We start from the raw sequence: 20443 nt of genomic DNA on the forward strand, positions 1-20443 counted from the left end.
TAGTAAGGCTTACAGCTCTGGTTGCTAAAACATTGAAGCATATGGGACTCCTTGAGAAGATCACCAATGTAAGGTGACTCCATCATTAACCCCGTCACCAGTGTAAACAATTTACAGTACTGTAAAGTACTGACTTCAATGTCACCATTAGATTATTTGTCTTTGCAAGGTTATAGTAACCATATATAATATTAAACAAGCACTTATAATTAGTAATTTCACTTTAAAGGCGCAGTGTGTAAATTTAAGGAGGATCTTTTGACAGAAATGCAATATAATATAATATGCATAACTATATTATCAGTGGTGTATAAAGACCTAATGTAATCAACCATTGTGTTTTTATTACCTTAAATGAGACGTTTTATCTACATACACTGCGGGTCCCCTTACATGGAAGTCGCCATTTTGCGCCACCATGTTTTTACAGTATAGCCCTAAACAGACAAATTGGTCAACAGAGTTTTTTTACTACGTTGCCTCAGATGACGACATGTTTGTCCAGTGGTGGTTACCGTAGCTTCACTACGCATTTCGAAAGGAGGGGTGAGCTGTGGACTGAGCCGTTGGTTGCAATCGCTAGATGCCTCTAAAATCTACACACTGCACCTTTAAAGGCGGAGTCCCTGATGTTTGAAAGCCAATGTTGATATTTGAAATCACCTAAACAAACACGCCCCTACCCCAATAGAATCTGGACCTTCTGTTGATAGACCTGCCCCACACATACGCAACCCGGCATTTGATTTGATTTGATTGGCTATAAGTGTGTTTTGGTAGACGGCCCGTCTCCTTTTCCAAACCGTTTTTCAAACATCGTGGACTCCGCCTTTAATGACAATGAAAAGATTATTAGTCAGTAACTAAAATGCCTTATTTTCATAAATTTCACTTTAGCCATTAATTGGTATTTAAAAAATTTGTCTTTCGCTGCAAAACCCTCTAAGTGCATATAAGCTATTTTGACAAAAACCTCCACTTTTAAAAAAATCCATGCAAATGATGAAATGACGAAGGTGCTGTTTAGTGGCTTTTGCATCTGAGCTGTTCTACAGATATATATATATTTCCACGACAATTCTAGTCCCAGACTAAAATGCATGTTTAAGCAAAGTATCCCAGAGTGCAGCCTGGATGATGTGTCGCCCCACCCAGCTCGACGGTTATTGGTTTATGATTAAGATGGGCTTATTGGTGTAGAGATGTGCGACGCTTTTACAGCTTATTGGTGTAGAGAATTATGACGCTTTGAGAAGACTTGGAATGAGGAAGTAGACACTTTCTTTCTAAAATCATTGGTAATTGAAATATTACACATAATTGTCACAACTAAATTAAGAATTCAGTAATTAAATGGACTTCATGCCTGCTTAAAGCAATAAATAGCAAATATGTTAACATGAAATATGAGAAACTTTAAAGAATGATAAAATGATTTAAATGACTGCAACCTGTTTTCATGCACGTGTTTGCCATAGCTTTTTTATTAAAACATTATACACTGCAAAGTTTAACTTTAAATATACATCAAAACCAGTTGATCTCAGTTCATTCCCGCTTTCTCTTCTATGAACTTAACACACTAATGTGTTTCCTGCCGCAAAAAAAAAAAAACAGTCCTGGGAGAAAAGTCCTGTGCAAATATCTGAGTAAAAGCTCAGAAGTTCACCACGTCCCCTATACCCTGGTGGGTAGGACTTGAAAAGGTCTCTGCACTGCAAGCATTCCCTGATGCTGTAAACAATCAAAACTCTGTCCAGTAGACGGTAGTGAAATTCTTCCATATAGCAACACCTTAAAGTGTAAAGACAAAATACAAGAAAAATAAACAAAAAGTTTAACTGCGTCATACTAGAAAATTCAATTGAAGAATGCATTTGACTGTGCATTGAACAGTGGGGTGAATCTTACCGTCTAGCCATGCAAGATTTTCTCCTTTCCGTACAACTTCTTGAGTGACCACATCCCTAAACCATTTGAATACCAGAGAAAGTGTCAAATATGCAGAGTTACCTGTTAACAAAATAACTTCACTGAGGATTTCAGAAAAGATTTCCAGGGGAAGCTGTTGAAACAAAAACATATATTTATTTATACTAGTCATTAAACATTATATAAATACAGACAACCCTAGTTTAGACAAACCTGATAGATTGTTGTCACAACTTCATACTCTGAATAAAGATTAATATTATTTTATAATACTACAAATACAGTACTGTGCAGAAGTCTCAGGTATGTTAGTATTTTCACACTAAAAAATTTTTTTTAAGCCAGTTATTTATATCTGTTGCTGTAGTGTGTCAGTAGGAAATTACAGTTTACATTTCCAAACATTCATTTTGCCATCAATTGTAATAATCCAATGAGATTTTGGTATTTACAAAAAGTCTGATGACCGCCAGTATAATCCAAATGGGGATCCTTTGTATTGAATATATATTTGTCTTACATGGTGAACAGAATCCACATTGGCCAGCAAACAGAAAATGAGTTCATCTGAAATGTTATTAAATGTCTTTGATGCTGATGTTAACTGATAATATGAAATGATCTGCAGTGCCGACCAATATAGTACTTGTACATAATCCCGCCAATTTACTACAGAGTAATGTTTAATGTAGGAACATTCTAACAGCTACATACATTTGCGGAGTGAAGTTGGAGAACAGCACACCACCACCTCCTTATCAGAGGCACGTCATTCTGAAAAAAAAAAAACATAATAGTAATAATAATAATAATAATAATATAACACACACACACACACACACAATATAATCATCTATGTCTGTTCAAATAATTTTAATGACATGACCTCTGTAATATCAAATTCAGACCCAAAGCCATGTACAGAGTGTACTGTTATAATCCACAAAGGACAAGAACATTTGCAGGTACAAATGTAAAATTTTTTAACAATAACTATTAAAATTTTACCTACCATTAGTATGTAAATCCCACAGTGGTTCCCACCCATCTGCTTCGGGATTCCCTGTGAGGTTTGGATTAAAACAAGCACATATTTTTACCTTCACAGATTACTATCACATCAGTTATTGTAAATGTTATAATTTATGTAATGAAATAGACTTTTGTTAGCATTTAAATAAAATGTTTCACTTCAAATGTATTGGCAGTTTTCTCAGCTGTCAATGAGTTTTGCAATGTTCCTTTAAAGGAAAATGATACCCAATATTTTAGGGATGAAGTCTTCAATGTCAGTTAAGCCATCTATATTTCATTTTCAAACGAGTGTCATATCTGTGGTTTGTTGATAAATAACTATTCATGCACTGAAATTTTCAATAAACAAAAAATATATGATTATAGTTTAAAACAGAATCACTGCAATCTCTGAACAAATTCAATTATTTCCTTTGACATTTTTCCATCTTATTTTACTAATAAAAATTTATTTTGCCGTTGCTTCCACGTCTTCTGACCACTTTTACTCACCTCATGCAATCAAAACTTGAGCCGTTTCTCAATACCAAGTACGCCAAATTCGTACTTGCGTCCTTTGTAGTTCGGACTTGCAAGTTCAGACTCGGAAGAACGAACTCCCGAGGACGGGAGGACACGAGTCCGCTTATATTGCAAATGGAACAGCAGAGTACTTGAAGTCGTCATTCAGGCTAACCAATACACGCAGTCCTGGCTATTCTTATTTTAATGTATTTTTAATGAAATATCAAATGCAAAAACCCTAATATGTGGTTAAGGCAACACGTGAATATGCAGATTAGCTTAATGTATTTATTACAAAATAAAGTATAATATGAAACACATTTATTTATTTATTTTATTATAAATCCATTTATTTTAATACTACTAAACTATACGATTGTACAACATGAAATAAACACAAGAAAAACACACAGTTAAAATAAAGCGCAGTAATTTAATACAGTGTTAAGATTATATAAAAATATATGTGATTTAAGTTATGAAACTTAACTTTATACCATCAGTTAAAAGGATAACTAATAACTACACTTCATTGTGAATAATAAAGAGAAAAAAATTGATGAGACAAAAAATGGAGGGCAGAGCATCTGCACTGAGATCGCGGCAAATTTCAAAAAGACTTCCTGATGAGGCTGCCCTTGTCGGTGTATGTCTAGGGGCCCCACTGAATGTCATTGTGTTACATAACAAACAATGTGCCATTTTTAGAAGATTTGTTTTGTATAAAGAGGACACTTTGTTAGAGGTGGCATTTAGTGGCTTTTGCTACCGAGCTTCTTATATATACACTGTATATATCTTTCTTTTTTTTTTTAAGGGTAACCTACTAACCTTTCCTTCAGTACAGGGAGTTGTATTTATAGATGTGCTTATGCTTTTCAAGAGAAGTATTTATTTAAACTCACGCCAGGTCTCAGCAGCTGCTATGTATGGTAGACATGATTCGTGTCTGCGTCAATCGTGGATGTATCTAGTTTCAAAAAGGCGTGTGTCTGTCTGACAGTGGTTGTTTACGCCTTTAAAAGCGAAAAGATCACAGGGTGTGTTGAAGAAACTGGTTCTATCTGGATGCAGATAGCACAAGACATCAAGTTCACACACCAGTATGATAAATGGCATTATAGTTTAGACAGAGAAACAAATCTTGACACTGCATCAATAAGAACAAATGTTAAGAATATAATAATAGGATTGAACCCACAACCTTGGTGTTGCAAGCGCTCGGCAGTTTTGCAACACATGTTTGTTTTTTGTACAAATACTGATGGAAACATACTCTGGTAGTTCATTGGTCTAGTAGATTGGTAGCTTAAGGATGTACTTGTGAATTTCTGATGAATATTTCGATTTTTTTCTTTTCAGCAAATCTATTTCCAACCCCAGCTTGCAGGAGGAGACTTCACACCAGTTATTGCACCATGATAATGGCACGGTGATGTAACTGACATTTGTGCTCAAGTCAAATGATGGTGACTGAGATTTCTATATCTTTAAGTGTTTCTAAAACTCAACTTTACAATAAATATTCTTTAATTTGTTTGTGATTTCTTTAGATTTTTTATTGAGATCCCATAACGTTTTGCATAACATGACGACAAAAGTACAGCATGTTCCCTTTTACACTCCGAGCCTCATGTTGGTCTAAACGTGATCCAGTTTGATCTGGACTACTGTATAGTCTTGATTTACTGCAGATGCTTCACACTCATTGGTTGTCATGTGTGGCGTTTCCTGTACAGCATTATACAATGTTTACAAGTTTGGGGAGGAGCAATATCTTGACACATATTGTTTTCCTTTGATTTGATGTACCATGCATGGTATTTTGAAGTGTTGGTCTAGTTTTGTAAGATCTCTATCTCGATCTATCCAATAGAGAAAACACGATGGAAAAAACATTGCGTCTTTTTTCCAGCACTGTAAATCTGATCTGTTCTTTCATAAATAAGCGTCAGCACTGGGGTCAGTAGGGACAAGCCCACTAGTTGATAGGATGAACATATAGCCCCGGCACACTCCTCAACCAATCAGATCGTACTCTCATTATAGTGCAGATTCCCCCCTGGCTGTCAAAGTTCCAGGCATGTTTTGGGAAGTGGAGGAAAGGTGACACAGTCCTGGTACAACATATGACTGTGCACAAACACGTGTGTTTACGAACATCTATTTTTAGTATAACCATTAATAAAAAAGTGAAATAAAATGATTTACTGTTCTACATAAAATCGTCCTACATAATGTGAAGAACATCTGGTGAAAATTTAACCTTGATATCTACTTACTAAGATCATGCCAAAGATTAAAATCAATGCAAAATTAAAAGTTTATGCTCCTAATCTTATCATTGCATTATGAGACTTTAGTCACAGATAGGGTCACATATTTGACCTGTAAAACAAGCAAATAAATACATATTTGTAATTAAATATTAATGTAATAAAAATATTCAGCACCCCATAAAATATATAATATCTGTAACACCTTACAAAAAGGGCTGTATTCCTTAAAGGGGCCATGGCATGAAAATCTGACTTTTTCCATGTTTAGGTGCTATAATTGGATCTTCTGTGCTTCTATCAACCTACAAGCACACGAAAAAATAGGTCGTTGAAATTTGGCTCTCCTTATGATGTCATAAGGAGCACTTATTATAATAATACTACCTTAATCTGCACTATCCAACCACAGCACTGCCGTTTAGTGCAGAGAAAAAATAATTCACAGCACAATTGAGTTTCAATTGCAACAAACCACCATCATTGTGATCAGTGTTTGAATTTTATCCACTTATTTGCATTTTAAAGGACACACCCAAAACGGCACATTTTTGCACACACCACACAAGTGGCAATTTTAACATGTTATAATAAATTATCTATATAGTATTTTGAGCTAAAACTTCACATATGTGCTCTGGGAACACCAAATATTTATTTGACATCTTTAAAAAGTCTTGTGCCATGGCCCCTTTAATATTATTTTAATGCTGATCAGTAACAATGAAAAATACATCTACAGCATTTATTAATTTGATGTTAATTTCATTAACATTAGTTTATGCACAATAAACAATTGTATAAGAATTAACTAACACTAACAAAGATTAATGAATAATAAAAAACTAAACTCTAAAAAATCCTGGGTTATTTTCAACCCAGTGTTGGGTCAAAAATGGACAAGCCCAAAAAACATTTTTTATATTGAAAACCATTTACCATTTATATTTGACCCAACAATGGCTTAAAACAACCAATCATTTTGGGTTGAAACAATGCTGGGTTGAAAATAAAGAATTATATATTGTATATTGTATACTGTATATTGTTAATTTAAGGATAATGTTAGCTAATGTATTTACAAATGTTTACGACCTTATTGTAAAGTGATACCAAAATGTCCTTTTAACTGCATGATATTAGTAGTAGTGACTTCTAGTACCCTATCTAGTAAACAAGTGATCTGTGTCACCCATCACAAAAGTTAAAATTAGAGCCATGTGTGATGAAAGCAAAAAAGCGAGACCGGCTTTAACTGGCATACACGGACACCTATAAATTCGGAGTTTGACAGACTGGTGGCATTAGTATAAGGAAACACACTTGCTGGATTAACCTATGAATGGGAATAATTCTTCCACTTTCCGTCAGTAGAATTTGGATTAACAACTTCATTATAACGCAAGGTTGGTGAGCAAGGCGTATTTTATTATATTTGCTCAATATTGTATGCTAAAAAGTTGCCATCTTAAATTGTAAAAGTATAATCATATTGGTTTTACAAGTCAAGTGTTTTGATAAATGATGAGTTGCTTAAACTTATTTCAACTTTATTTATAAGCTACAGCAGCTCACTAGTCAAGTTAGCCAAATACTAAGTTGAAATGACTTGTAAAGCCAATTTGATTTTACTTAAAAATGTAAGGCATTTTTTTTATTTGGTCCTAAATGCTGTTTTTCTTTGTAGTTTTGTGCTGCTGTAATGCTGCGTTGGGACACTAAGCCACAATATTTTATGGCCAAAAGTGTTAAGACATTTAGTACAGAAGACAAAAGAGTAATCCCTTTGGAAGAAACTTGATCGTGAATAAGCTGTCTGCTGAGGTAAATTAAAGCCTGGAAAATGTTTTGAATAAAATCAACATGATTCGTATGATGAATCTTATCTATATCAGCCTGGTTCTCTTTTCTTTTCCAACAGGTTGCCAAACAGAGGACACAGAAAATACAGTAAAATCTTTTGCTGACGTTTCTCTATTCGGTTAAACATGGTTGGCTTCAAACCCACCGACCTGCCACCAACCGCCGCTGTCAAGTTTTTTGGAGCTGGTACGGCAGCATGCTTTGCTGACCTGATAACATTTCCTCTGGACACAGCAAAAGTGAGGCTTCAGGTGAGCACTTCATGGAGAGGTCTAAATGATTCAATCAGTTACTAGCCAGCAATTTTGTGTCTAAAAGACATCTAATAGCTGTACAAGCACAGCCCAGACGGGCGCCTAGTCTAACCATAGCCCAAATAATAATAAAATAAGCAAACTACTTTTTAGACAAATACCTGCCATGGCTTTCAACAGAACATCATCTTATTTCAGATCCAGGGAGAGTCGAAAGCCGCGTTAGGATCAGAAGTGGCAAAATACCGTGGCGTGTTTGGCACCATAACCACTATGGTGCGTACAGAGGGCGCAAGAAGCCTGTACAATGGGCTGGTCGCTGGACTGCAGCGACAGATGAGCTTTGCATCTGTTCGCATTGGGCTTTACGACTCAATGAAGCAGTTTTACACCAGAGGATCTGAAAGTAAGTATCATACTGCTCATTAAAGAGATTGCACCGATGCTTACATTTCGTTAATGGCTTTTTTATTCTCAGATGCAAGCATTGTAACTCGCTTGATGGCTGGCTGTACCACTGGGGCAATGGCTGTAGCTTTTGCACAACCTACAGACGTTGTAAAAGTGCGTTTCCAAGCTCAAGTACGCCAGGCGGACGGCGTAAAAAGATACAATGGCACGATGGATGCGTACCGGACTATTGCCCGCGATGAAGGTGTTCGTGGGCTTTGGAAGGGTGAGTTAGACTTTTTGGATTTCAGATTATATATAATGTTGGACTGATGGAAATTAATTAAGTTTTTTATTTTATTTTAGGGTGCATGCCAAACATCACAAGGAATGCAATCGTGAACTGCTCAGAGCTGGTGACTTATGACATCATCAAAGAGCTCATACTGAATTACAATCTTATGACAGGTAGGCTATGATGCTTGTAGAAGTTGGTTTCTCTGCAAAACAGTTGTAAATATTGCTTGTACTTATTGTTTGCTATGTTCCCGCTTTAGATAACCTACCCTGCCACTTTACTGCTGCGTTTGGTGCCGGTTTCTGTACCACGATTGTGGCGTCTCCGGTAGATGTGGTGAAAACTCGTTTTATGAACTCGAGTGCAGGCCAGTACCGCAGTGCACTTAACTGTGCGCTTATTATGATCACCAAAGAGGGACCAGCAGCTTTTTATAAGGGGTAAGAAAAGCATACATTAAATTTTTGGTATTTACATAGATCAGTGTGCTTATTCTTACAAAGATTTATAACTGTGCCGTCTTCCTCTTTGCTAACAGCTTCGTGCCATCCTTCCTTCGACTCGGATCTTGGAACATTGTGATGTTTGTGTCGTATGAACAAATCAAGAGATCTCTGACGAAAATGCAGCACTCATGGGAATCACCGTTCTGAAAGGAATCGCAATTACCGATTTTGATTAAAGCAGATGTGATAGTTCAGTTCAAGTCCTAAGAACAGAGGATTTCCTGGGTCGCCAGGTTAAGTCTTATCTGTAAGAATGGCTGTAGTTGGTACATATCACTACTTTTAAGGCCAAAGGTCAAGCTCATCAAATAAGAGAGATGAGATGAGATCTACGAGACATATGGCGGGTACAAACAACATGTACTTTTTTGTCTTAGTAGCTTCAGTGATTTAGGGCACTGAGGCATAGTGTTTACATCTCCTAGGATCAGCAGTGTTTGTCTTCATTGTACTAGTTTACATTGTAACATTTTTTGTATTACCACACATTGTATTCCTTATTTAGAAGTCACTTTAGTGAGTTTAAGTTTTGGCCAAATGAATGAAAATGTAAATGTACCTGTAAAACTATTTATGTATGTAAAGAAACTGGGTCCATCGCTTAAATGAATGTCTACACTACTGTAAATTAATAAATGTACATTCTTGACAAATAAAGCTTGTCAGTTTCAGTTTCTGTCGTAAAAGTGTTGTCGGGCGTCAGACACACTCATTTGCAGTGTTGGGGGTAACGCATTACAAGTAACGCGCATTACGTAATAATATTACTTTTCTGAAGTAACGAGTAAAGTAACGCATTAGTTTATAAATGTACACATTAATACTTGAGCTACTTTTTAAAAAAAGTAATGCGAGTTACTTTTCAGTTTAATTAATTCAATTTAAAAATAAAATAATGTTCTGAATTAAACCCGAACATATTATGCACTCTGTGCGCCTGAGCGGGAACAGTTTAAAGCAACACTAGAGTTTTTGCTCTTTGCTCCCCCTACAGGTTAGAGCGGAAATGTCCATTACCACTGTCGTAAACACTGCAGCATAGCTGGCTCTGATTGGATTGTAGGTCTGCCGCAAAGCAGGTTTTTGTAGTTTTCACTTGAACTACAGGACTGCGACCCGACGGTTAGAAACTTCTTTAGTGCGGTTTTGGCCGATAGAGGGCTGCAAAGCGAATGTGAAAGTGCCGTTCACCCTGTTTCGAGTGGATGAACCACTGAAACTTTTTTGGAAACGTTATAAAAAAAAGGTAAAAAAACTCTTTAGTGTTGCTTTAAGTCAGAAACGGAGATGGCAGGCCAGAGCTTGACATTTTTGCGATCATAACCCTACTGAAAAATCCAGCTAAGACCAGCATAAGCTGGTGAGCTGGTTTTAGCTGGTCTCCCAGCTTGGTTTTAGCTGGTTTTGCTGGTGTAGCAAGCTGGTCTAGCTGTGTTTTGGTCACTTTTTAAGCTGGTCTAGCTGGCCCACCAGCATGACCGGCTTTGTCAGGCTGGAAGGACCAGCGTAAACCACCTAGTGCCACCTCAGCCAAGTAAGAAAAAGTAACGCAAAAGTAACTTAAAAGTAACGTAAGCATTACTTTCCATGAAAAGTAACTAAGTAGTGCAATTAGTTACTTTTTGGGAAGTTAATATTGAAATGCATTACTTTTAAAAGTAACTTTCCCCAAAACTGCTCATTTGCATCTATTGTGGAGACAATTACATAATTTGCATTCATTTAATCAATGATATAATCAACAGGGAGTCTGACACTTAGTGAGAAAATGCTTGTGACTTTCAAGTAAATGCAATTTGAAATGCAAGTACTGTAACTTTACACCGACTTAACAAAGGAGCAGGAGAGACAAACAAAGCCTTCGTTAGAACAAAGTTGTGAGTTTTACAGCTCCAGGAGCACGAAAAAGGAGATGCATACGTGTCCAGTGAACCATAAGGCTGATTCAAATATGCAAATTGTAAAAAACAAAGAGCAGTTACTCTATCAATGTTGCCTCTATAGACAAAATAAAGACTATAGTAGTTGACTCTGTCTTTACAAATGATGCGTTATTAAACCGCACCCAGAGGTAAAAAGGCGTCAAGGCTCATTGGATGTTTGTCTAAAGCAGGTTTCTATAGCAATACATTCATTTAAAGCTGTGTGTTATTTACTGGGTGGACAGAAAGACAGCTATTTTGTGCTTCACACGCAGCCTCTGTAATTTAAGGTGCTGACTGATCTGATTGAGAATCTGTCAATATGAACAAATAATACAGAGCAATGGTGTGCAGTGTATGGTTTGTGCAGCATATATCTCAGGTAAACACAATTACTGTTTTTGCTTTGGGGCTTTACATTGCCTAGTACAGTTCCAAATGAACACACACAAGAATCAAGAGTTTATGGTACTTCTTTAGCCTAAATTCACAAATCTGCAGTGTTTACACAGATTTGTGGATTAGGCTTAAGAAGTACTATATGTAAACTATTGATTCTTGTCTTATGTACTTGAGGAACATGTAAAATGAAGCAAAAAGATTAAGACGTAATAGAAAGCATAAGATGTAAATGCATGCCTAGTTAAAACCAACCGCATGTGCAAGTGTGAGCCAACATGTTTAATAAAAAACATATGTGCAACCTGCATCACGATTCATGGTGACTCAGCGTTTCAGTTTAATATATTTATGAATTAAAGACATTTAATTAAATAAAAAAAGGTTTCTTTTATTTTATAATTTTGTAAACCTTTGAAAGAATTTATAGTCTAAAAATGTAATTAATATAAGTTTTATATTTTTATATCTACTGTCAGACTTATCAACATCAAACTAAAATCTAATTTAATCATCTAAATAACAAACAAAGAACGAAACACTTTGTTATGAACTTTATGAAACCGGTAAAATCCAGGAAGACGCGTCACGTGACCAAGTCGATAAAAGCGCACCCGCATCGAGCACAGCTAGACAAACACCTACGTTTCAGTGCGGCACTTACCGGAAATAAGTGTTGTTTTCTTTAACTTTAACGTTTTTATTAAGACAGTTTGCCTTTTTTCTCGTTTGAGGTAAGTACACGTTTTCATACCGCGTGTAGACGTTACCACGTGCTTTTAAGTCTTTTATTTGAATATTGGGGAAAGATGCTCTAACAACATGTTTCTTTGTCTTTCAGCCTTTGGATTATGTTCTTTATTTGTACGTTTTCTACACGTTTCTCTATGGAAGAACATCACGAAATTCAAATTGAAAGTCGTTTTAACCAGAGAGACGCTTTCAGAGAATCCTGACCGGTCGGAGTTTCTCAAGTGAAAGTGTTCATCCAAAACGGTTCGTAGTTTTATAAGTAGTTTAGTTTTAAGGTAGTGTTTTTCTTTTTTTTTCATTTGTTAAATATCTAGTTAGTTTAAAACTTCGCGTCATCGTGACATAATCTTGGTGTGAACATGTATGGTTCTTTTGTGCGGTGGAAAGGCAACAAAGACAACCGGATGTTTGAATAACCGTGACGTCATCACTTTTGTTTGCGTTATCGAGAACACGATGTTCCTGTTTTCTGTCCGCCTATCTGTTAAGACAATTACTTTTATACCTACATTAAACAACCAGAGGCGTTGTTCCACTCCAAATGGTTTATATGCAATAAAAGTTACCCAACTGTGTTGTACAATTATTAAATTTATTTGATGTAAAATGTGTCTACATTATTTTTTTCACATGTTTATCTATACAACTACGACATATCACTCATATACATATGACATTATACCAAATGTACATAAAATTATAAAGTCTTTATTTTTTAAACTTTTTTAAATGGTTATTTTATTAATTTTGTATGAAAAGTGTCCTATATAGCCGAAAATCATGATTTCGTGTCAATTGTTATTTGCTGGTTATCAACTAGCGTACACCAGTATTGTGTTTTGACCCAGGGTGACAATACGTGCCGTTCTTCCCGGATGTGTCCTGGCCAGAATTTTGGTGAGTCTTCCGGAAGTCGTATTTGTTGGCCGCATACGCCATTCAGTTAAAAACATAAGAGATACAATCGTAGTTTCATTCTTACCTTAAAATGTAACGGTTGCTTTTCTGTAATAATAATAATAATCCTCTATGACGTATGCGGTCAACAAATATGACTTCCGGAGGACGCGTCTGGGAAGAATGGCACGTATGGTCACTCTATTTGACCCAAATACAAATAAAATGACTGACAAAAAAGTGAATCCCTTTTTTTTCCAGTTTTGGGTGGAGTTCACCTATCTTGTTCTTCATTGCTTCTCATCACTTCATCTTTACATTCCCGTGATTCCGTTTGAAACTAAACATGGTTGGATTCAGAGCTGGTGATGTGCCCCCTACAGCCACCGTCAAGTTTGTCGGTGCAGGAATGGCAGCCTGCATCGCAGATCTGGTCACATTTCCACTAGACACAGCAAAAGTTAGGCTTCAGGTGAGTTCTGTTGCATGAAATTTGACTACTTGTTTGGGTGACCGCCTTCCTTTGCCCTGAACAGCTGAGCCAGCAGTGGCGTCCGAGATGACGAACGGATGCCTGTGACCCGCTGGTTCAACTCCCGATAACCAAAACCATACTTTCATTTAAGGTGATGGTGTTAAGGTTCCACGCATACTGACATCAGCTTTATCTATTTCTTTCCTCACGCTAGCCACGTAAGCAGGTCCAGGCCTTGGCGATTATCCTTGCAGACCCCGGATCGTTGTGGAGCCTTAAAAGCTGAAGATGCCCTGTTTCTGTAAAGTTTCTTCTATCTACATTTTTATTTTGTACAGATTCAGGGTGAAGCCAAAGGTCCTGCCAACCCAGGGCATGGTCCGATGAAATACCGAGGAGTGTTCGGCACGATCAGCACCATGGTTCGTGTTGAGGGGCCGCGCAGCCTCTACAACGGGCTGGTTGCAGGACTGCAGCGTCAGATGAGCTTTGCGTCTGTACGCATTGGCCTCTATGATTCTGTCAAGCAGTTCTACACCAAAGGTTCCGAACGTAAGTGCACTTCTTGGGACAAACTCTTTGTCATTTGGCTAAAGGGATGAGTGGAATTAACACGTGAAATGTGTTTATTGTTCTTCTAATAGATGTAGGGATTGGCAGTCGGCTGCTGGCAGGTTGTACCACTGGAGCAATGGCAGTTGCTATGGCGCAACCGACCGATGTGGTAAAGGTCCGATTTCAGGCCCAGAACAGCTCAGGGGCCAGTAAACGTTACCAAGGCACTATGGATGCATATCGGACCATTGCGAAGCAAGAGGGATTTCGTGGTCTGTGGAAAGGTGGGGGGAAAGCAAAAAATGTGATTCTATTGTTAGCACACTTTATTCCTTCTCTAAAATGTTATTGTCCCCCTCTTAATGCTTAAGGAACTGGACCAAACATCACCCGAAATGCCATTGTAAACTGCACGGAGCTGGTGACCTATGACCTCATCAAAGACGCACTGCTAAAGTCATCACTGATGACTGGTAAGATTTAGTTGCTGAAGTCAATGCTACAGCAGTTGTAGACACACACTTTAAAGTGTTTTTTTTTTTAACAGATGATCTTCCCTGCCATTTCACATCCGCTTTTGGAGCTGGTTTCTGCACCACTGTTATCGCCTCCCCTGTTGATGTTGTGAAGACAAGATACATGAACTCCGCCCAAGGCCAGTACAGCAGCGCCCTCAACTGTGCTGTAGCCATGTTGACTAAAGAAGGACCAAAGGCTTTTTACAAGGGGTAAGACTTCATATGATTCTGACTATAATTTACTTTCCTGTAATCTTTGGAGAATATGTGCTAAACATGTTTTTTATCTTTCAGATTCATGCCATCATTTCTGCGGCTGGGCTCCTGGAATGTGGTTATGTTTGTCACCTATGAGCAGCTGAAACGTGCCCTGATGGCAGCTCGCCATAACTAGGTCACTCTTTGGGCAGCAAACGCAGCTAGTTGAGCTTTGCTGGCCTTTTTTTTGCTTTTTTGCTTGTCCGTTTGACTTGTTTACACTTTTGCTTATTTTATTTGGCTTTTTATGCACGACTCAAATCTTTCAATAAAACTGAGTCTATTCTACCAGTGTCACTCTTTATCTTTTTTAAAACTGAAGTTTAATGTGATTTAATAGAACAATGACACAACTGTGCAGACCTTAAGCAGTCATGATGGATTTTGAGAGCGCTTGTTTTAGAAGCAGCTTCTTCTCAGATGAGAGCTTGTCTGGGAAATGTGTAATAAAGCGAATGATCAGGTCTCCTCTTCTGGATGGGCTGTTGGCAAGGGGCATTCCCTCCCCGGACACAACTTTGGTGTACTCTGGGCTGTGAAAGTCAATTAATTAATTGGTTTAAAAATATTCTATACTGTGCATTACAGAATCAGTATTGTGTATATACTTCTTAACTATTGTATATACTGCCTGTTTTCTATAAATTAAGCTTACCAGGACAAAGATGCAAGAAGGTAATTTGGGGGGGTACTCACTGCACAATGTCATTAACTGGTATGTTGAGAAGCCTGCCATCTAGTGTCTCAACTTCCACTGAGAACCCAGTCAAAGCCTATAAGCATTAAAACAAAATGTATAAATTATTAAACCACGTTTATTTTAGCCTGCAACTTGCAAATTTATTCAAAGAAACCTTGAAATAGATTTCTGCTCAAATATAATTGTGCTATAACACCGCACCCTTCAGCGATGCAAAAATTTCTCACCTTCTCGAGAGAGATATGTTCTGTGTAGTACAAGTCATCGTTCTGACGGACAAAATGTGGGTGACGCTTTTGTCGTATGACAAAAACAATATCTGCTGGAATATTGTTTGGTCCCTGTGAAGAAAAAGACCTTAACACTGTTAGAACTGTTATTCCCAACAACTGGAATAACAAAAATGAAATATTCAGTCATGCCTGGTCCCCTTCTTTAGGAAATGTGATGCGTGTCCCTTCATTCCATCCTGGTTTAACGTTGAAGGTTAATATTTTGTCCCTGATGCAGGATGTGTGTCCATCTTCATTCATCACCTAAATTAAACTAAAATTAGTTTTCTCATTTGCCAGCCTATGATAAACTGTATGATTTATTTGTTCGCATAACTTACCCGACGGGATATCTTAATTTTTTTAGTGCATCCATAGTAAAGGTCCTCCAAAGCTAAGTGAAGGTCTCTCTCTATTGGTGGATCCTGTATTTTTTCCTTTTGTCCACGCAGGCTGCTGAAACCTGTGTTTACCTCATTGCCGTCTGCAGTGTAGAAATCTGCAAAGGTATAGTAAAGCAGATAATACATAATTTATTCATCTGCAGCTGGGACCCTTCAAAACACAAATACATTATGACCATGATGACACATTCCATCTACTTTGTAAAGAGATTTTAGATAACTGACTCCGAATTGCCTTAACCTGAAGACCCACTAAAATAAAAACCCAACAATTCACCTGCAAAGGGGTTATCTCCACCAAAAAACTGTCTGAATGTTTCATCTGCATTTCCATGGTAGACATATCCTGATGTCCAGGCACCATTGACACCCAACACAGATGGTATGCCTCCTTTTAAACCCTCTTCCCCAAACTTGTCGTAAGTGGCCTTCTTGCGCGCTAAAGTGAATAAGAAACATAAACATGATGAGGTGGTTTTCCAGACAGGGTTTAGATTAATCCAGTAGTAGGCCTTAGTAATTTTAGGACATTTAAGTAGTTTTTACAAGCAAAAACATTAGCCTACTGATGTGCATTTTGAGACAAAACAATAGCACTGATATATGTTAAGATATGTCAATGCAAGATGTTTTTAAATTAAGGCAGTTCAAAAATGCATTTTAGTCTGGGACTATGGAAATTGAGAATACAGTTTCAATTGCTGTGGTGTTGTTCCCTTAAAAAAGTATACTATGACGACACTATTGTGATACTATGAGTACCATGTCGTAAACAGTAAAATTATAGTCGTTTATCAGTGTTTTGTGTGTGTTTTGTTTACTTACGGTCGCTCAGCACATCAAAAGCCTCCGCGAGCAGAGTGAAGAGCTCGGGCGCGCGCGCGTGGCTGTTGCTTTGCGGGTGGTGCTTCAGCGCGAGCCGCCGGTACCTGAAACCAACATTAATATACGATTCTGTAAACTCCAGTTTTTGCCTATTTTAATGTGTGTTTTTATGACAAATTCATCAAAAGCAAATCAAACAGAACTTACGCCTTCTTAATGTCGAAATCAGTGGCATTGTGATTTATTTCCAAAACAGCGTAATAGTCTTTACCCATCTCTGAACTGTGTAACTTTATATTTAAACTTTGGCACAAAAACACGCTCCCGTAACCCAATCGTCAGTGAAAAATGAATCCGCACTTGTGAAGAGGGTTTACTGATGTGTCGACAACGGTAGGTTGCTATAGAAACGTAGCCAGGATATCTGGGTATTGTAGTTTTTTGATTAAAACAGTTGCTTTGTACTTATTCGTAGTTTACACATAATATAAAGTAAACTCACATTATACATTCCCGTGATACAGGAAAATCACATTAGTCACTTAGTATCACGTTTAAAGTGATAATTTACCACAAATTAACATTTTGTCAACATTTTGTAACTCATCATCACACCCTTTGGGGCCCAAAGGGGTTGCACCATTTTTTTTTAAATATTCTAACCCTGTACAAGTTTCTTTATTCTATTAAACACAAAATAACATTTTGATAAATGGTGGTAAGCACACAGTTGATGATATCCATTGATTTCGATAATATTTCTTTTTCCTACCGTGGAAGTCAGTGGGTAACGTCATTTGTGTTTGTATTTATCAAAATATCTTCTTTTGTATTCAACATAATAAAGAAATTATACAGGTTTAGAACAACACGAGGGTGACTAAATAATGACAGAATTTTCATTTTAGGCGAACTATCCCTTTAAGAGATTACTAAAAACAAATATATGACCAGATATTTCAAAATTTAAAAGGGTTTATTTTGTTTTACACATTTGTTAATTACAGCACATATAGAATAGAAAACTGATGAATAACAATATTATTTTAATGAAAACTCTAATTTATTTATTAAGTATTCATTTTTGCAATAAGCCCCTCAAGCTCAGGTCTTGCTTTAAATCTGGACTGGAAATCTGCTTCGGTGTGCTGGAAATACATAAAAACATGTCAGATTAAGTCAATACATACATAAAAGTAGACATACAATAATATAAACGGGTGCAAGGTTTTTTACCTGCTTCACACAGAGCTGTACACCCTCAGGCTGGTTTTTCAGAAGTACATCCATAAATATGGGACAAAGAGTTGCCTTCATTTCAGTGATCTGAACAAAGTGTAAAACGTCACCAATAAATACATCATCTCTACTACAGTGTGCTCATCATCTATGAACATATTATCATTTTTTTAATTAATTATTAATAATGAACTTAAATTGTGCATAAATTCTACCTGAACAACACGTTCATGCGTTTTCAAAATCCCATCCACATACATCTTTGTGCCTTGGTCCTGCATCACCATGACCTCTGTGCTTTTCGTAGGCACTGCATAGCTTTATTGCAAATGACATTTAAATATTTACTTTGTTTAAAGTATAAATCACAGGATGTAAAGTTACATTTCTACATATCTGTAGAAAAACTCTCTCACCTCTCTTCAACTTTGATGTCTAAGTGATTGCAGAGATTGTGAATGTACTGAGAATAATGTTCCACTAGTGTCATGTCATAACCAGATACACACACGTTAAGCACACCAAACTCTGTGTTTGTCGGTGCTTTGATCTGCTTCATTTGGATTTTGTCCTTCTTCTTCTTTGGCTGGACACAGATAATATCAGAGCTGTTATTCAAAGCATACAAACATGTTGTAACCGAGATCAGTGGAGTGAGAAGGTTTTTGCTCTTACCATTATTTTTGGAATAAGATGTCTGTACCTTCCAATGCCATGTGTCGGCATTGATCTATACTGTCTGTTAGTCAGCAAGACACCTGTGTGGACATAGAATTATTATTTAATAGACTTTATGCCCAGCTGCACTACTTCCTGAACTTCAGCCAGCTCCGTGTTTCCTGTCTGCCATTATTGGACAAACTGATTAATCCAGGAGGTGTGTCTGATTATTGTTGTTGTGACTACTGAGATCAGGCACACCTGAATTAATCAGTTTGTTTGTGACTACTGAGGTCAGGCACACCAGGATTAATCAGTTTGTCCAAAAATGGCAGACAGGAAACAAGGAGCTGGCCGAAGCCCAGGAAGTAGTGCAGCTGGGCATAAAGCCCATTACTGAAGGATAATTATATATTATATTATTAAACAGATTATATAAAACTAAAAGACAAAGAAATTCTGTTCTTACCCCAAGGCATCTTATGTGTAGTAAATAATTCAGGTCTATTACATGAGACATAATATTTCAGGTTTTAGTTACATTTTATCATTATTATACTATGAATATGTATTAAAAATAATATTTAACACTATTATGTTGACACCCACTGGGCTGAGGTTGCTGCGCAAGCCAGTGCTCGTGTGTTGTGTAGCATTAAAACCTGCGGGACAAAAAAATGACAAAAATATCCAAAACTAGAACACTGATAATTCTTAAAAAATAAAATGACAGATAACAGTTAACGTTACAGTTAAACCACCCAGCACTGCTCTGATGTACGACCTTGGAACATAAAAACAGCATCTACAACTACAACACGCCAAAAGTTAAGATGTCAAACAATGTATACTGTACCTTTTTCAGAAAGTGGCTCATTTTTCCAGAATTAGCTTTGAAATTCAGTAAAAATGTTTAAAAATAAAGCATCTGAAACGCATGCACTGGGTTTTGTCTTCTTCACTTGTCTTACCAAATGAACTAACTCGCGTTGACTACAGAGTACTGCCACCTGCTGGCGCATAAACGCCACTTCTCTTCCATCTACTTGTAGATTGCCCTGCACAGAAGATTATGGTAGTGGAATTGATAATATTGTGGCCTATCGTCGCATTTTACTATGCAATAAAATATGGGAAATATTTGTTTGTGTTTAAAGATCTTGGAAAACAGGTCTAACTGACCAAGAGCGTATATGATCTCTTATTTAAATATAACTGTAGCCATTTCTAATACTGATCTCTGTTTTAATTCCACCCTCAGTAGCTCATAGTGTGGGATAGGATGAAATTCACAAATTTTAATAAAAATAAATACAAAACGATACCAAAAACGACTGATTTACTTTTTAAACAACAGAGATGTAGTCAGACCAACTGTATTATTGTTATTTAAAAAATGTGTGACTTATAGAAAGTAAGTAAAAATCTAATGTTTGGTTTGGTATAGTTGAGATATATTTGGCTTTATTTTGTATGTGATATTTCTCAAACACTAAAAATTAAGTTTA

General features: G+C 36.9%; 4 protein-coding genes and 1 long non-coding RNA gene across 7 annotated transcripts; 2 read left to right on the plus strand and 3 right to left on the minus strand.

Annotated features, from left to right (window-relative positions):
• Positions 1-1473: 1473 nt before the first annotated feature.
• LOC141369203 (uncharacterized) lies at positions 1474-3959 on the minus strand. Its single transcript, XR_012372784.1, has 4 exons — positions 2819-3959; positions 2647-2706; positions 1912-2065; positions 1474-1794 (listed from the first exon to the last, which is right to left on the minus strand). It is a non-coding gene; the product is annotated as an uncharacterized lncRNA (long non-coding RNA).
• Positions 3960-6992: 3033 nt separating this feature from the next.
• ucp3 (uncoupling protein 3) lies at positions 6993-9729 on the plus strand. Of its 3 annotated transcripts, none has more exons than XM_055207985.2 (8): positions 6993-7153; positions 7435-7571; positions 7669-7861; positions 8063-8270; positions 8343-8540; positions 8621-8722; positions 8812-8992; positions 9091-9729. In XM_055207985.2, the coding sequence occupies exons 3-8, from the start codon at positions 7736-7738 to the stop codon at positions 9203-9205; spliced, it is 930 nt and encodes a 309-aa protein (XP_055063960.1). In that variant the 5' UTR covers positions 6993-7153; positions 7435-7571; positions 7669-7735; the 3' UTR covers positions 9206-9729. The 3 variants fall into 3 exon arrangements, with proteins under 3 accessions (XP_055063960.1, XP_073730546.1, XP_073730547.1); XM_073874445.1 differs by having other exon boundaries at positions 7681-7861; XM_073874446.1 differs by having other exon boundaries at positions 7014-7157.
• Positions 9730-11954: 2225 nt separating this feature from the next.
• Positions 11955-15123, plus strand: ucp2 (uncoupling protein 2). The gene is made up of 8 exons (XM_055207986.2): positions 11955-12113; positions 12221-12375; positions 13291-13501; positions 13843-14056; positions 14149-14343; positions 14431-14532; positions 14607-14787; positions 14872-15123. Exons 3-8 carry the CDS (start codon positions 13376-13378, stop codon positions 14969-14971), a joined length of 918 nt encoding a protein of 305 aa, XP_055063961.1. The 5' UTR covers positions 11955-12113; positions 12221-12375; positions 13291-13375; the 3' UTR covers positions 14972-15123.
• A 12-nt stretch (positions 15124-15135) lies between these two features.
• Positions 15136-17451, minus strand: dnajb13 (DnaJ heat shock protein family (Hsp40) member B13). Its single transcript, XM_055207984.2, has 8 exons — positions 17244-17451; positions 17037-17140; positions 16489-16650; positions 16149-16306; positions 15958-16071; positions 15763-15876; positions 15532-15608; positions 15136-15368 (listed from the first exon to the last, which is right to left on the minus strand). The coding sequence occupies exons 1-8, from the start codon at positions 17309-17311 to the stop codon at positions 15200-15202; spliced, it is 966 nt and encodes a 321-aa protein (XP_055063959.2). The 5' UTR covers positions 17312-17451; the 3' UTR covers positions 15136-15199.
• A 542-nt stretch (positions 17452-17993) lies between these two features.
• On the minus strand, positions 17994-20137 carry mrpl48 (mitochondrial ribosomal protein L48). Its single transcript, XM_055207987.2, has 8 exons — positions 19792-20137; positions 19545-19597; positions 19405-19439; positions 18951-19033; positions 18692-18861; positions 18491-18593; positions 18273-18362; positions 17994-18184 (listed from the first exon to the last, which is right to left on the minus strand). Exons 1-8 carry the CDS (start codon positions 19810-19812, stop codon positions 18107-18109), a joined length of 633 nt encoding a protein of 210 aa, XP_055063962.2. The 5' UTR covers positions 19813-20137; the 3' UTR covers positions 17994-18106.
• Positions 20138-20443: the final 306 nt, after the last annotated feature.

Source organism: Misgurnus anguillicaudatus, chromosome 12, assembly GCF_027580225.2.
Source record: "Misgurnus anguillicaudatus chromosome 12, ASM2758022v2, whole genome shotgun sequence".
Classification (NCBI taxonomy): Eukaryota; Metazoa; Chordata; class Actinopteri; order Cypriniformes; family Cobitidae; genus Misgurnus; species Misgurnus anguillicaudatus.